General features: G+C 37.9%; 1 protein-coding gene across 17 annotated transcripts in view; it reads right to left on the reverse strand.

The window, feature by feature from the left end:
- Positions 1 to 16,534, reverse strand: part of BAZ2B (bromodomain adjacent to zinc finger domain 2B) — a 136,587-nt gene that overhangs the window by 13,886 nt on the left and 106,167 nt on the right. For all 17 annotated transcript variants that reach the window (XM_061363833.1, XM_061363832.1, XM_061363830.1 and 14 more), the window contains 6 exons: positions 15,622 to 15,687; positions 10,422 to 10,562; positions 9,385 to 9,639; positions 8,436 to 8,650; positions 6,864 to 6,938; positions 1,435 to 1,678 (listed from right to left, as the gene is read on the reverse strand). In XM_061363833.1, coding sequence (XP_061219817.1) covers positions 1,435 to 1,678; positions 6,864 to 6,938; positions 8,436 to 8,650; positions 9,385 to 9,639; positions 10,422 to 10,562; positions 15,622 to 15,687 — 996 coding nt within the window. The remainder of the gene's footprint in view (positions 1 to 1,434; positions 1,679 to 6,863; positions 6,939 to 8,435; positions 8,651 to 9,384; positions 9,640 to 10,421; positions 10,563 to 15,621; positions 15,688 to 16,534) is intronic.

The following is a 16,534-nucleotide window of genomic DNA, read 5'->3' on the forward strand; positions in this document are numbered from 1 at the left end:
TAGAGCCATTTTAAATTACAAGTCTCCTACAGAAGTTCCAGTATTAATCTTGCTAATCTCTGAAGAGAAATGCACCCATGATTAAGTCTATGGTGTCCTCCTTTGTGACACAGTTTAAAAATTACAGTCATTCTATAAAGAGAGTTTTAATTTAGTTCCAGAAAGTCTTTGGGGGTAACAGTAAGGTTCCAAAAGAATACAACCAAAATCCTAGGAGCTACCAGTTGCTTGCACCAGAAGATACTGGTGGTGTATTTTTTGGCTCTGTAAGAGTGTACTAGAGTGAAGTCTTCTGAAATAACATACACATACAGCATGAATGCAATGAACTTCTGTCTCCACTGGAGTTCCAGAACTTTTGTCTACAAAATGCCCAGTGCACCAAAACAGGAGACTGTACTAAATGGAACCAAAATGTTACTTATTTTTAATTTTGAAATATGAATTTTTAAGAGCTTTGTGTTATGCCTCTAAGGTATTCTCTTAAATTCATACACATTACAGTATGGAAAATAAATCCATAAAGACAGCACAAAGGGCTGTTCCTACCCTAGAAATCAGTTGTGTCTAATGAAGAGTGTTCGTGAAGACTGGAGTTCACATAACATATTGTATAGATGCACTGCTCAAGCAGCCACATCCACCACACCCATAAAACCTTACTCTGAACTTCAGTAACCCTGCATAAATGGATTATTTTCTAACAAATAATCCAACACTCAGTGCACTAAAATCTAGTGCTCAGTATTGCTTTACTCCTTTATCAGGTTTCAAGAATTCTAGAGCTCTACAGTGCATCTTACAGGCCTGTAACACTTCTATATTAAAATAAATAAATAAATTTTTGACTATCATAGATACAATTCAGCTTAACAGGCTAAAAAAGTTTCAGTGATCATTCCTGTATCTTACCCGATACTGACTAGTCAAATTTACCATCTTGTGATCAAATGTAGTTGGGCAGTGACTAATCTATAAAAGTCATGGGAAAAAAACGATCTAGGAAGGTCAAAGGTAAGCTTTATAATAGATAACTACACTTCTTTCATACTTTGTTAACTAGTCTAATAATAATAGACCTTTAGTCTCCTAAGAGAAAACAACAGTTATGTTTATTTGCTAACAAAAGCGTAGCTCTCTGGTTCTGCTACAATCCTTCAGAACTTCAACAGAATTAAGACAAGTAAGCAGGAAAAAACAAACCACCACAACAAAAAACATCACAACCCATACTATAATAGCTCCCCCAAAAAGGGGGGGGGGGGAATATCTGGAAAATAAACTTATTCCACAAATCCAAAAATACTGGAAGATAAGTTATTTTTCCTTTTTATTGTGAGTTTTTTTGGGAAGCAGTGCCATACTGCAGAGAAACAGAAGGAAGCTAAGTTTTAATTTACTAAGTGAAGTTTCACTATATTTAAAATTCCCCACCTCATCCTCACAAACTTCTGCCTTCTTTCCTTTTTTATCTTCTTTGTCCTCTTCATCCTCATCATCCTCATCTGCCTGATCATCACTGTCGTCATCATCATCATCATCATAATCACTGTCCCCTCCCTTTCGTCTGCGTTTGCGGCCTGGTGCTGGTGTTTCCAAAGAGTGCTGCTCCTCTCCTATGTCTCCACCTCCTGTAGCATCTCTTTTGCCAGTTTTTTTTGCATGAATGATTCTAAGCCTTGAAATATATGACAAGGGGTGAAATTATGGAGTATGTCTCTAGCATAAACATACCTTTCTTCCTACGTGACTGAAAGCAAATCATACATTTTAGATTCAAATTAGCTCTTCTAAAGTGACATCATATTTTCTCGGTATTTATTGCCATTAGTCAGTAAGAAAAATTCACGTAATGAAACCCGTTAAACCTTTTACTCACTTCTGAGTAGAATTTCTGTTTCTCCAGGTGAATTTTACTGCACAATTGTTTAGAAGAAATGAAACGGAAGAGGGAGTTTGGATAGTCAGAAAGACAATTAGAAGGAAGAACCATTTCAACTTCTCTATCTTTGGTTTAATGCATTTAAGAATATGATCATAAAATATCTGTGTCTGGGGTGGGGAAAGGGAGAAAGGCAAAAGTCTTCAACTAGAAAAATGAAACTGTTTACATCTGCATAGCAAAAGCAAGGCTAGTTTAAACTATTTATTTTTTATTTTTTTCCCTTTTCATAGTCTTATGCATTTTTAATTTAGTATTATTCATTATTTGACCTTAGTCTCTTGGCTGACCTCTTTTTCTAGGACATACTTTCTTTTCTGAGACATCTGAGCTACCTAAACTACTAGGAGATTACTCAAACTCTCATTTTTCCTTTTATAAAAGAAAAGGGAAACTTACATACCAGTAATTATGGTTGTAGTAGACCTTCTTCTTCTATAAAACCCCTATAAGACAAGATTCCACACAGCAAAAATTATAGTTCCACCTATCGGGGAGCTAGCAGGCAAACATGCTGAACCACAGGAGGTGTAAGTAACAGCCAGCCCTAACCAGTCACTTGTAATGCAGACCAAAAATGCAACTGTCTCAGAAGAGATTCATAAACGTGTAGAAAAGACAAAGATTTTTGGAAGAGATGACTGGAAGAAGGTAGGATGGGAAAAGTAGAACGGTAACGACAAACACAATTACCAGTACGTAATTTTTCCTTGTATTACTTCTCTCTCGTCCCATCCTACAAAACAATATTCCATACAGCAAGTGGCTACAAGTATGGCAAGTGCTGTAGAAGTATTGGCTTCTGGACATACAGACAAACGTATCAGCCTTCTAAATACCGACATACAAAGCCAGTACTCAACAGCACAGATTTAAATGAAGCTGTCACTGCTCCACTGGTAGCAGCACTTTTTAAAAAGACTGGTAGCAAGAAATCATCAAGAGGACTTCATTTGCTTGAAAACGGTTGGCCTGGGGCTTTTTTGTGTGTGTGGTTTGTTATTTTGGGTTTGGGTTTTCTTTGGTGGTTTGGGTATTTTTCTGGTTGGTTGGTTGGTTGCTTGTTTTATATGCAGTGGCTAATCCACTGGAGAATTTAGAAAGATTTACGTTATTTTTATAATACAAACAAATTTTTAGCTATTTTAGCAGCCAATTTTTTGTTGCTGTTGTTTTTAATTAAAACAATAATAATTCTCAGACCTTCTGGTGAATTTGAAGCAAGTAACATTTTCAGGTCTGGTGCAAAGAGCCTTAGTATGGCTGAGCATAAATACTATTTCGGCTTCCACTGGAAGTTTTCTAGACAAAAATTTCCTTTTTATGAAGACAACTTCAAACCATCAAATCCACTTCATATGGACTGGAAATTCCTGTCTATATACAGGAATTAACTCCAAAACAAAGCCACTAGTTAATGATTGGATTGTCTGCTGCAAGACAATTTTGGAGACAAGTTAGACTAAAATTATCTGGAAGACAATTCAATAATAAAGCTGGCAGGTGGAAGCGCAACAACCGGCAAACACATCTTTCATATACCTAAAAGAAACGAGAAGACGAGAAAAAGGCTACTTTTGCTGAAAGCAAAAATAAGAGACAGAATGCTGTCAAGCACTAAAGGAAGCCTGCATGACAAATTGCAAGGATGGAGATGAATCAAAGATGCTCTATTTTAATAGCACCATAAGTATAAGAAGGCAGCAGTCTGTATCCAAACGAGTGAAGCCAATAAGAGAGTAGCTTAAACACTGTCCAGGTATTTCAAGGGGTAGCATACTTTTCCTGCTGCTACTTAAACATATGGCTCATTGAGAGAAGAAAACCTTCACTCAGAAAACTCTTTCATCTTTCTCACTTTCAGGTATACACTAAAGTGACATCTGCAACTATTGAGAAAATTATAAAGTCTACTGGCTTACAAGAAGAGAGTGTGGCCCATCAGATAATCAGATGTGTGGCTTAAGCCACACAAAAATTCAACTTTTGACTTAATTCTCATGGCTTCCTTGTAATTTTTGCACACAAATATTAAGCAACTTTTAACTTACTTAAGCCTGCATCTCAAAAAATAAAAGCTTCCCAAATCAACATTACCACCTCCTGCCCAAACTTGGGGTGTAAATTTGTCCCCTTATGTAACACTGCTTTTGATATACCATCATCATTTACGGTTGAGGGGGCCTCACTGGAAAGAAATCAACTTACAAGGCGCATGCCATAGTACTGGCATCTTAAAAAGAACACCACTGCAGTAAAAACCTTGTTCTGCAGTATTGCAAGTCTTTTAAAGAAACAGATAGTACCTAGTCCTTCAAGTAGCTGTATTTCATTTTATCCCTTTTTATATTGATCAAACTACAAAAAACATGCCAAGAAGACATGTAATGGAAAAGGAGATGCTGAGATTATGATTACCTAGTTAAAAAATAAATAAATAACTGAATCTTCTCAGGTGAGCCTTCTGACTATATGATACAGAAAGCACAAAGAAGGAAGGCTTGATTGTATGAGACAGATGCCTTTACAAAAATGGTGATTAGTACCAAGAATCACATCTAGAAGTGATAGAAAAGGAATAAGATGCAACCTATCACAGACCATCAAGCATAGCAGAAACAGTCCTGGTAGCTCCGAATACAGTTTCCAACCATATATATTACGCTTATCAAAGTATGTTGGTTTGGTGTCCCAAGAGGAACAAACCCCCCCCCCAAAAAAAAACCCGAAACCAGCAACAACCCCCCAAAACCAAAATAAATAAATAAATAAACAAAAACAATGACCAAAAAAAAACCAAACCGAAAACCCAGCAGAGTTGTTTGTTTAAAAAAAGGGCATCCCTATAGGCTTTTACACAATGATTCCTTTTTCCAGTCTGGGGTTTTAATGTTGCTTTTTGTCTTACAAACACAGGTGGTTTGTTTGGGGTTTTTTTTTTATCCTCTTCCCTCCGCCTGTCCCTGAAATCCAGTTGTGGATCTTGTAAAAAAACTCATGAAGAGTTCAAGACAGTCTGGACACAGTGGTATGAAGATTTACCACAAGAAACACTGGCAAACTGAGAAGAAATAAACCCATTCCTCTGCATCCACTGTTCTACCACTATGCACTTCCCACACATGATGGGGCTTGGTGCTGAGGGTCTTGTCAAGGTCTGTAGGTATATGAAAAGAGCACACACCTGTTGAGCACACAGCAAGTAGTCCAGATACTCCTATGCAAAACTGTTTGGGACTTTGATGCTTAAAAACTAGACTGAGTTTTCAAATGGATGGGGATGATAACAAGGGAAAGAATAAATTCTGGAAGCAATAAAAAAAAATACCACACAGAAGACTGAAATGGACAGATTCTTTTCAGAGAAGCCCCAGAACATTTCTGAGAGTTCATGTCAAACACCAACTGATATAATAGGAAGAAAGCATTGATTAAAATTGATCAATGAAGGCTCTTCCAAAAAGCTTCTTAGAGTTCATCAAAAAAACTGTGGAAAATCAGAAGATTTTAAACCAAAGGTGAAAGATGATTGAATCAAGTCCAGTGAATTCAAAGCAGCAGAAGAATAATGCTGCTGAGCATTTCCACATTACTTATGCTTGAAAATAAAGACAGCAGTACGGCAACCTGAAATCCACATACCTGGGGGAAACCCAAGACATGGAGAAATAACTGTAGAAAGGAAGAGTGGGACTTGGGACTTCAGGGTATTTATGCCCACTATTTGAAAGGGAAGAAAAGAGAGATCATGAGGAAAGGGGAGGATCGTACATCTACAAGTACTTACAGTTTGACGGAGGGAGAGAAGGACTAAGCAGTCCCTAAGGAGACAGACAGGTAAGGGTTTCATTCCACTAATAGACAGTCGGCTACATTAGAACTTCAGAAACACTTTTTAAACTATACCCTTTAGAGGGGACACAGATGAAGACAGGAAAAGGTATTTGGATTCTCCTAAAAGATAAAATACATTAACCCTGTGCAGATTGTGATCTACAGTATTAGCAGAGAATTTCTTTTTACTGGTCTAATTTTTTCCTCTACCTCCCTCTTGTCCTTCTTCTTTACTTCTTTACTTCTTCCTTTCGAGATATATTAAAGGGAAAAAAGGGAGACATGAGATTAGAAACACAAGTACCTAAAGCAAGGACTAAGAAAGGATTTACCATTCCTAGCAAGAAGTAAAGATGACTAAGAAAAAAAAAAAAAAAAGAAAGTAGAGTCTGGCCATATATTTTTACCCCCTGTGATTCATCAACTTTATGCCTTCTAGCTTCCTGGTAGCTGGAGCCAGTATGCTTGCTGTATGGAATTTTGTCTTGTAGGATTGGGGAACAGTGGGTATGAAACTGACAACCCTTTAAAAGTTCCAATTTTACCTTAAACAGAAATATTAAAAAAATCTCAAAGTTTGCATTCTACATATGATCTCTAGTTATAGGGAACAACGCAACACTGACAGATGGGAAATACTATGATTACATAATATAAATTAACAAAATTTGATTGGCAACTGTTGCATGAAAATCACATCATCTCAAAATGCCTTATAGAATGAACATTGGTAATTATGGTACCTACAAATAAAGTCTGATAACATCAGCAGTGATTTGAGAGCTCCTGTAATACTCCAAATAAGAAATCTTTACCTTCTATCAAGGAATACAAAATGGACTTGACTTTGCTCCAATTCTGAGAGACACTAACCCTCTGAGTCCCACAGATCTTTCACAGATAGTAAAAGACTGGCACTGCACATTCTGAATCTGCATCCACCTTAATTAAACAGTTCAGTTACCTATTTCTTGGTGAACATGTAACTGCATCAGCTAACTTCATCCTCTGAACCAATTGCCTATGTAGCAGCATTTCTAAATGCAAAAAAGCAATATATCGTGATATTTAAGGAAACAAAACTTACTTCCGAAGTTTGCCTTCAACCATCCATTTATCTCTCCTTAGGTTTGACATGTAATCAATGTTTTTATCAATTTCACTGTCAAAGACAAAATAATCCATCAATGGTGAACTTACATACCTTTTTCTGACAGACATTTATGTACAGATACTTTGTCTCAAAGAACTATATCAGAGAAATGTTTAAAATTCAAAATAAATGTTTTTTGAAGCCAGGAAATTCCAATACTAGGAATGCAGTGTAGTGTGCTGCTGCACCTATGTGAGGTGATCTTTATTCCCAGTATCACATAAGCTTTCCTTCCTTAAGAAGTATGTCATTCAAAGAATTTGACTTTTCTTTCAATAGCTCTAATTCAGTGTCAAGCCTCTACAAAGCATTATTTGCTACCAAGCAGCTATCCCTCAGCTGCAAAGTTATCACACATCAAAGTTATACCACATCTATGGTATTCTAACTAGGATCCACATGATCTACAAACTAATGTTCACTTTCCACTGAAGACATTGAAGAACACAAAATAGTGCTTCATAGCAGTGACCATTCGCTTCTGAAACATCTCAGTCTCAACAATTTAACAGGTCATAGTTGTTTTTATGATGAAAATAAAGAAACAAAAGTTCTGAATAATCGTTTCTACAAATCTGACTTAACACTTCATAACATGTAATAAGATAAAGTTTCTTACTATGAGGGATTTGATTAATGCACATCAACCCTCTTGCACAGTACATGCACTGCACTTCCACTGCCCACTTCTGCTATTCTTCAACTTTGCAAAAAAATGAGGCATCTCTTTCACTCTTGATTATACAACAACCCTGATTGCTTTTGCAGCACAATATAACAAAAGCAGCAGAAATCACCAGGGAACAAAACAGCACAATTAAATGATAAAAGACTTTACCACAGTAAGTATATGGAAGTATAGGTATCCCAAAGATAGGCACTTCCCAAGTTTTTATTACACAGTCAGATTTTAAAAAGTCGTTGAACATAGTGGTTTTTAAAGTTATCAAATGCTATATATTACTGACCACAAATGAGGTATGAGTTTTCTCGAATTACTACCATGATAAATCAGGCTTGCCACATCAGCTAAAAGTATCTAAAAGAGATCTTAAAAAACAAACAAACAAAACAAAAAAAAAAAAAAAAGAAAAACCTAAAGAAACCCAAACCAACAAACAAAAAAAAAACCCACAACCCCAAAACAACCCAACAAAAAAACCAAAAACAACCAAGAAAAATGGTAATGTAGAAGACTTCTACAACTCTTCTAAATTATTCTTCCTTAGAATCTCTAGTAAATTTATTTGCAGTCAATCTCATGTCCTCCTCCCAAAATAGCTGGAAAAATTTTGGTGCAAGCTTTGAAAATAAACTTACAGACCAAACATGGAAAAGTCACTCTTCCATCATATTATAAGTACACAATGGTAAGAAGCAGTACAGTAACATAGGAAACTTCAGCTTTCCTTGTAAGAACATCAAGAAACAGAACACTGCATATAGAGTAACTTTGAACTATAACATTTTTACAGTTTTTACAGACCTGTTTCTGAAAAATCTTACCTTACTACACTTTTGCTGCATGCTAACTCATTGACAAGAAAAGCAAATACTGATGCTTTCTGAGCTGGAGTATGTGCCTGAAAAGCTTTTGTCTTCAAGCTCTCAGTCAGCTCAGTTTGCCCACAGTGAGCCTCCATGAATATCTGCAGAATCTCGGACACATTATCTCGATTGATACCAACATTCAGTAAGTGCTCCCCAAGAATAGTTTTAGCCTAAAAAGAATAAAGACATTTCAAGCAATCACATCTTAAGATACTATTTTCCTCTGCAGGCTATATTATTGCTTATAAAACAGTGGGGTGGGTTTGTTTGCATTTTCACATAAGGACTGTAAATCAGATTTTTTTCTTTAAAATTATTCAAAAGTGAATCTTGATTACAGTAATAAACTGTCTTCACCACTAAGTTTTTAAGAACAGAGATAATATTAACGAAATAAGTTAAATGAAAAAAGGTGCACTGGAACTTGATGAATACTGTTTTGTACAATCATGCTATGTAGCATTCTGGAGTAGACAAGAGCTATGTTGGCTCAAAAAAAATATGATAACAAAGAGAATCACGAATACATCAAGAGTTTTGATGTAGACAGCAGACTTTGGAGAAAGGAACAGCAAGACTCACTGAGAATGTAACACAAGGGTAAGAATGAAAGAGGGAAAAAATAGGGGGTGGAGGTGGCATGAAAGACGTGACCGCAGATGTGATACTACTACCCTCCAAGAGGTCCAAATAAAAATGGGGTGGGTAAAGAAAATGCCCAGAAGTATGTAAATTCTGGGAAGGCTGACAGGGCACAGACAGTCTTTGAATAACATTAGAACAGTGACACCAAAGAGAAGAATTAGGAAAGAGAATCTAAATGCAAACAGAGTGCCAAAGATGCATTATCAAGAATGCATTCATAAACACAGGGTGTTTACTACAGATTTATATATTTTTTTACCTTATAGCCTGTAACAAGTCCTGGATCACAAACAGCCGCAGAGACAAGCTTTACAAGCAGGTCTTGTACTTCTCCCATGCTGTCCCCTATGTTTAGCAAACCCTCTTGAAGAATGCTCAGGGAAGGGACATCCACATTCACATCAAAGCCAAGAACTTTACCAAAGTTACGTAGGAACTGCACTACCATGAGACAATCGGAAAATGTGCTACCATTGAGAACAAGGCCTGGGATGCGAGGCAACTCTGGCAAAGGCTGAAAAGTAAAAAAAAAAAAACATGAAAGATTCAGTAGCATTTATTTCAACAGAAAACTTTTTTGATACTAGCTAAGGAAATTGGCTGATACTTCCATATGACCTACAGCACGACAATGCTAGAAGGCAAAGGCTATAGAGAAGCTGCTCCCTCACATTCCCATCAGTAAATTTAAGTTAAAGCTGAAGCATGTTTACCTTTTCATAAATTACAGGAAGGAAGATATTAGTAAATACTTACTTTTTTGCCAGGAGACGCTCTCAGGCTCTATTCTGAGCTAAAATACTATGTAAGGTGGTATAAAAATTCTTGGGGGACATAGGGAGGGGAATTCTCTGGAAGGGAGAGAGCTCAAAGCTGAGGTATGTAAAGTCCTGAAGGACAAGAACTAAGAACACAGAAGACTGGGACAGTAACTGTTTCACGTAGCAGTTTAGAATAGTTGCACATATGAGAAAAGCTCTACGTAGTGTCTACGAACTGAGACATAATGCATGTTCCTGCTGTAAAAACAAGTCATAGTGTAATTGATTTATTTTTTAAGCAATCAATGCAAGTACTTTTTGGGAAGCAGGTCACTTTTCAACAGATCACTTTTAATGAACAAAACTTATTCTACTTCAGTGTTTGTAGTTATCTTGTATTTGCATGTATTTTAAATAGTTATCTAGACCAATACTTGAATGCTCTGAAGTGACTGCAAGAGAATAAAAGTTATTGTCACAATGGCATAATACAAAAACAAGAAGCAAGAAAATAAGTTTACATCATTACGATTACCTTCTGGTCTGCTAAGCACATATCTTCATTAGGTTTCTTTAGTTCCTTTGCCATTTCTAATTCCAACCTGCGTTGTTCCAGTTTGCGTTCTTTATTTAATCTTTTTTCATCACGTTTCTCTTGTTTTAACCGCTCTTTTTCCTTAAATAGAATTAATAGGGTAGAAAATAAAATACAAGTCTTGTACTTACAATGGAACAATTTAAGAATGTGAAAAGCACTACTTACGTAATCTTAATAACTACCACAGCATTAAGGAATCTGCATTCAAGTAAAGGGAAGGGGGAAACTACAGAAATAGAACAAAATCATAGAATTTGTGAACAAATCTAAGATTCACTTCCCCCCCACCCCCACCCCCCCCTTCCTGTCCACATGGAAATAGGTATTATGCAAGACTGTGGAAAACCATTTCACAAAGATGACTGAGTAAAGAGATGCCATACACTCAAGGCCCAATTTTAAAGTCCCCACTTACACACTAGTATCATCAATACTCATCTGGCTAAAAGCAGAGACCACTCAAAAAAAGCAGTAGCTGGAAAAACCTCTGCAGACAACACATGGTTTAAAAACTCCCATTAGACATATTCTGGATATGAACAGCTTACAAAACACAACTGATCTTTTCATGACACATAGCTTCCAGCCTTGAACTACCACATACTTAGCATGCCATATGAAAATCAAACAGTCATTAGTATCTTACTCTGTACAACAGGAATACAGGGATAATCAAGTGAGAAACCAAGCGTTCATTATTTTTCTCTCCCAACAGCCTCTACACTGATGTCCCACAGAATACTATATAAACTCTGTCTCTCTAACCTGCTAAGGCTGCTGCTGAATTTGGAGCTACCATTGCCTTTCCCATCCCTGACTCCGGGGGTTATGCTGTTACATGTCTGGTTTTGATATGCTGTCCTGCTTACACAACTCATTGCTCACCTCTATGCAACTGACACTGAAGGCAAAGTATTAAGAAACCATGCATGGAATTTGTCATATACCAATGCTACCTCTTTAGATCAGGGAACCGTGTGCACATACACAAACCTATGTGTGTGTGATTGTCACAACCTAAGAACCTGACACAACAGGTGAAGACACTACAGGTGCTTTTCACCTGTGGAAACAGAAGAGCTAAAGATCCAAACTAAGCTGATGCATGTTATTCAGAATAACTCTCAATTCCTCTGTCAGTTTAAGAGGTTACCCCAGTCTCTTCAGTTCATTACTACCAAACTCCAAGTAAGGACTCATCTGCATAAAAAAAAGCAGTCGTGTACAGAATTACCCATCTGCCCAACGGCTGCTTTGTGGCTGTGCAAGCACTCTCTGTATTGACAATGCAGGCCTTCATATATGTGATGATTTCATAAGAGGGGACACAGCTTAACCATGGTTTTCTCTCTTTACCAGTATACACCTTGTATGGAAAAATCACAGTACTCTAAAGCAGCACACAAAATCAGTAAATTTATTTTAAAACGGAAAATACTCCCTAACTTGCTTTCTAAAGGGTTCATTGCCTTGCATCTTAACCTATGTCAAGGTCTCAAAGACAACTGGCATTTCCTACAACTTCTTTTTGACAAACAGAAATTCTGTCAGACAGAAACAAGAGAAATACATACGGATATTTAAGTGCCAACATACTAATTTACAGTTATGATAAAAAATTCAAACCTTAACCATGCTAAGTTTACTAGCTGCAATAAATATTTACTATTCAATTTATAATAGAGTAAGAATATCATTACAACACTGGATCAGACTATCAGCCATTCAGCCTGCTGCCCCCCCTCAAGGAAGTTGTACACTGTGATTAGGTCCCCCCTCAGCCTTTTCTTCTCCAGCATGAACAAACCAAGTGACCTCAGCCACTCCTATGAAGTCTTGCCCTCGAGATCCTTCACCATCTTACTTATCCTTTTCTAGATACACTTTAATGTTTTATGCCCTTCTTATATTGAGGTGCCTAAAACCTGCACACAGTACCCAATGTGAGGCTGCATCACTGCAGTGTAGAGTGGGACAATCACCCACTCAACAGGCTAGTGAATCTGCGGTTGATGCACCCAAGGACATGGTTGGCTCTTTTGGCTGTCAAGGCACACTGCTGGTACATATTCCATGTACATGCTCCCCAGCCTCTCCACCCCCAATTTGTACATATAACCAGGATTACCCCATCCCAGGTGGAGAATCTGACACTTGCTTTTGTTATACTTCATACAGTAGGTGATTGCCCAGCTCTTTAGTCTGCCCAGAACACTCTGTAAGGTGTCTGTACCATCAAGGGAGTCCACAGCTCCTCCTAGTGTAATATCATCAGCAAACATAGTTCATGTATATTCAACTCCTGCATCCAGACAATCTATGAGAACATTAAAGAGCACTGGCCCTAAAATTGAGCCCTGGGGTTCCCCATTGGTGACTGGCCACCAGTGCAATGTGACCCCATTTATTAAAATTCTTTGAATCCCATCCATGAGACAATTGTTCACCCATCATATTATGCACTTGTTCAGCTGTACATCGGACATGTTGTCCAGAAGGATACTGTGAGAGACAGCATCAAAAGCTCTGCTAAAAATTAAAACCCGCATACACGTATACTGACTTCTGTTTTTCAACTAGATGGGTGACCTTGTCATAAAAGGAAATTCAGCCAGTTAAGCAGGTCTTTCCCTCCATGAACCCATGTTGACTATGGCCAATGACTGCACTGTCTCTGACATGTTTTTCAGTAACTCCCATAACAACCTTTCACCAGGCACTGAAGTGAGATCAGGATCTGCCTTCTCTCCCTTCTTAAAAACTGGGACATCATTTGCCAGCTTCTAGTCGACTGGAGCCTCTCCAGATTCCCAATGTCATTGAAAAATAACAAAAAGAGGTACATTTCAGTACCCTGGGATGAACTGCATCATGTGACATAGACTTACATGCACCCAGCTGGAACAGCAAGTCTCCAACATACTCAGAGTCAGCTGGGACTTTATCACACCCCCACCCCGGTCATGGCCTTCTGTCACTGCGCTCCATTGGCCCCAGAGCACATCATGGTATTAAACACAACGTCTCTGATTTTTCTATATCCCTATTTGTGAAGTGACCAACCACATCAAGTAATGAACCAATGTTATCTCTGTTCCTCCTTTTTCCTGTTAACATCTTTCAGAAAGCCCTTTTCATTGTCCTTCACAGTACTAGCCAGCCTGAACTTTAATTGAGCTTTGCCCACCCGAATTTTCTTCCTACAGTGGCAAGCAGCATCCCAATAGTCCTCCCATGTCACCTATCCTTCTTCTAGAACCTAAGTTCTAGAAGATTCCTGCAACCAAGCCAGTCTTCTGCCCTCCTTGCTTGACTTCCCACAATTTAGAGTTGCCTGCTCCTGCGCTCTTAAGCAATGGCTCTTAAAAAGTGACCAGCATCCATGTATCCCACTGCCACCAAAAGCACATTCCATGGGGACCTCCCTAATTAGCTCCTTCAGAAGCCGTAAGTCTGCTATTCTCATATCCTGGGTTGAAGTCTTGCAGGTGGTTTTTCTCCTATCACTGATGATTTGAAAGTTGACTAGTTCGTCATTGCTGTGACCAAGTGTCATGGTTTAAGCCCAGCCAGTAACTCAGAACCACACAACTACTTGCTCACTCTCCTCCCTTCTGCCTCCCTCCCTGCTCCCACTCCCGGAGAGACAGAGAGCAGAACTGAAAGAATGTAACTCCCATGGGTTGAGATAAGAACAGTCCAGTAACTCAGGTATAACACAAACCCACTATGCTACCACCAATAATAATAATAATAATAATAATAAGGAAAATAACAAGGGGAGAGAATACAACAGCTCACCACCCACCAACCGATACCCAGCCCGACCAGAGCAGCTATCTAGCCCATCCAGGTAACTGCCCCCACTTTATATACCAAGCATGAAGTGCTGTGGTATGAAATACCCCTTTGGCCAGTTTGGGTCAGGTGTCCTGTCTCTGCTTCCTCCCAGCTTCCCCTCCTCCCTGGCACAGCATGAGACTCACAAAGTCCTTGGTCAGAGTAAACATTACTGAGCAACAATTAAAAACATCAGTGTTATCAGCATTGCTCCCAGGCTGAAAGCCAAAAATACAGCACTGCACCAGCTAGTAAGACGGAGAAAAATAACTGCTACTGCTGAACCCAGGACACTGAGACAGCCTCCAATCATCACTCACTCATGAGTGTCCTCTCTCTTTAAAACCAAGAAATCTAGGTAGGCACCTTTTTTAGTTAGCTTAAGAATTAACCCTAAAATACTTCCTTGCACTGAAGTATTATTCATTTTTTCTTTTGGACTGTCACTTCCATTTAAAGTTAATCTAAGAAAAAAAGCTGTCAAAGAAAACAATTTCTTTGACAACTATATGCTATAATGATGGTTATTTTAGCTCAATTTCTTAGCTATCTTTATTTAGAAAAGTCTCAGGATACAGAGATTAAAGGTGTTTCAGGATACAGAGATACGTATAAAGTAAGGTTGAAGAAGTTAACAATTATGTTCAAGCACTGATAGTCCCCCTAAAGATAATATCAGGGTTAAAAATTAAGACAGCCTCCAGATTAATTAAGATGTAAATCGGTTTACATGGTCTACTGAAAGTTTCATCAATGATACAGTACAGTTCTGGTATTATCATCAATGCTATTCCACTATGTACTTTTTTTCAGATAATCTGACAAGTCAGTATGATAAAGTCCTTACTCTTATACACATGAACAATATGAACAAAAGAAAATAAAGCTTTTTTTCCAGGAAATCCTAAGGACTCTGAAGTGACTATGCAACTATCAGCTTCTTGCATCAGAATCAATGATGATAGAAGGGACCTCTTGAAATCACACAGTTCCCATCCCTTTGTGTGTGCTGTCACATCATCCTCCTGCCACCACCCCCACCAGCAGCATCAGCTACAGCAGGTCGCAGCTCCACAACCTACCTGGGCAATCTGTGCCATTCAACCTTTACCCTCAAAGTAAAAGAAGTTAAGTTTAAACAGAATTTCATGTATTTCAGTTTGTGCCTATTACTTCTCATCCAGCCACTGCCATGTACAGGAACGAAATTACATGTACAGGTGCATTGAAAACACTTCCACAGATCACAGCAGACTGAAACCAAGAAAAGTTGAAACTTGCAGAGGTTAATACTCACTTCAGCTTTTTTACGTGCTTCCATGGCTTTCATAAGCATCATATGCTGTCTTCTCCTTTCTCGCTCCTATTGAAGCAGGTAATATTAGAAAAAAAAAAAACTGATCCACATTTTCAAATGAGTAAAAAATGCTGAGTAACAAATTTAGCATTAATAGACAAGTCACAATAAATACTAAATATAGGACAAGAATGGCCAAGTCTGTGCATGTTTTAGTTCAGGTTTAGAAAGCAAATACAGGAACAATCAAAAGCAAAAAGGTAAAGCAATGAACATGGAGACAGTGTAAAAAAGAAGCATACAGATTTACTTATGGTCAGTTGTGATGCTCCTTCATAAGCTGGCAGAACAAAAAGCATAATGGTTGGCTGGAACAGGTCAGTTACCTTACATCTGCTATTAGGGAAGTTGCAATTTATTTCTTCAATAGCCAATTCAGCAGAAATTTTAAACTGGTCATTTTCAAACACTGCAAATACTAACATTTTTGTAACTAGCAACATATTAATAAGATTAATTTTCTCAATCCTAGATCAGTTTCAACCAAGCCAGTGATGGCTCATATACATATGCAAGAACACTTGCATTTACTGATGGCTGTCCGTCAATAAATTATGTCAAGAACTCTAAATGCATTAAGGAGCTGTACCATAGAGCATTAAGTATGGAGATTTTGCCTGAAAAGCTGTGGAATAAATCTTGGCCCCAGTAAAGGCTAGGGAAATTTTATCATATAATTCAGTGAGACTAGGATTACATTCTAATGTTTCACTGTATACTTATTATGAATTTACCACCGTCTGAAAGCTGATTTCCTCAGTACCTTACAAACTTAGGAACGACATTATTCTGATTTCCAGAACAGGTTCATTCAAATTGTATTTAAAATGTTTGGATTCATTCCCAGTGAATG

Source organism: Neopsephotus bourkii, unplaced genomic scaffold (assembly GCF_033783945.1).
Source record: "Neopsephotus bourkii isolate Nb327-2 ecotype Australia unplaced genomic scaffold, CSIRO-AGI_Nbou_v1 NB_1181, whole genome shotgun sequence".
NCBI classification, from domain to species: domain Eukaryota; kingdom Metazoa; phylum Chordata; class Aves; order Psittaciformes; family Psittacidae; genus Neopsephotus; species Neopsephotus bourkii.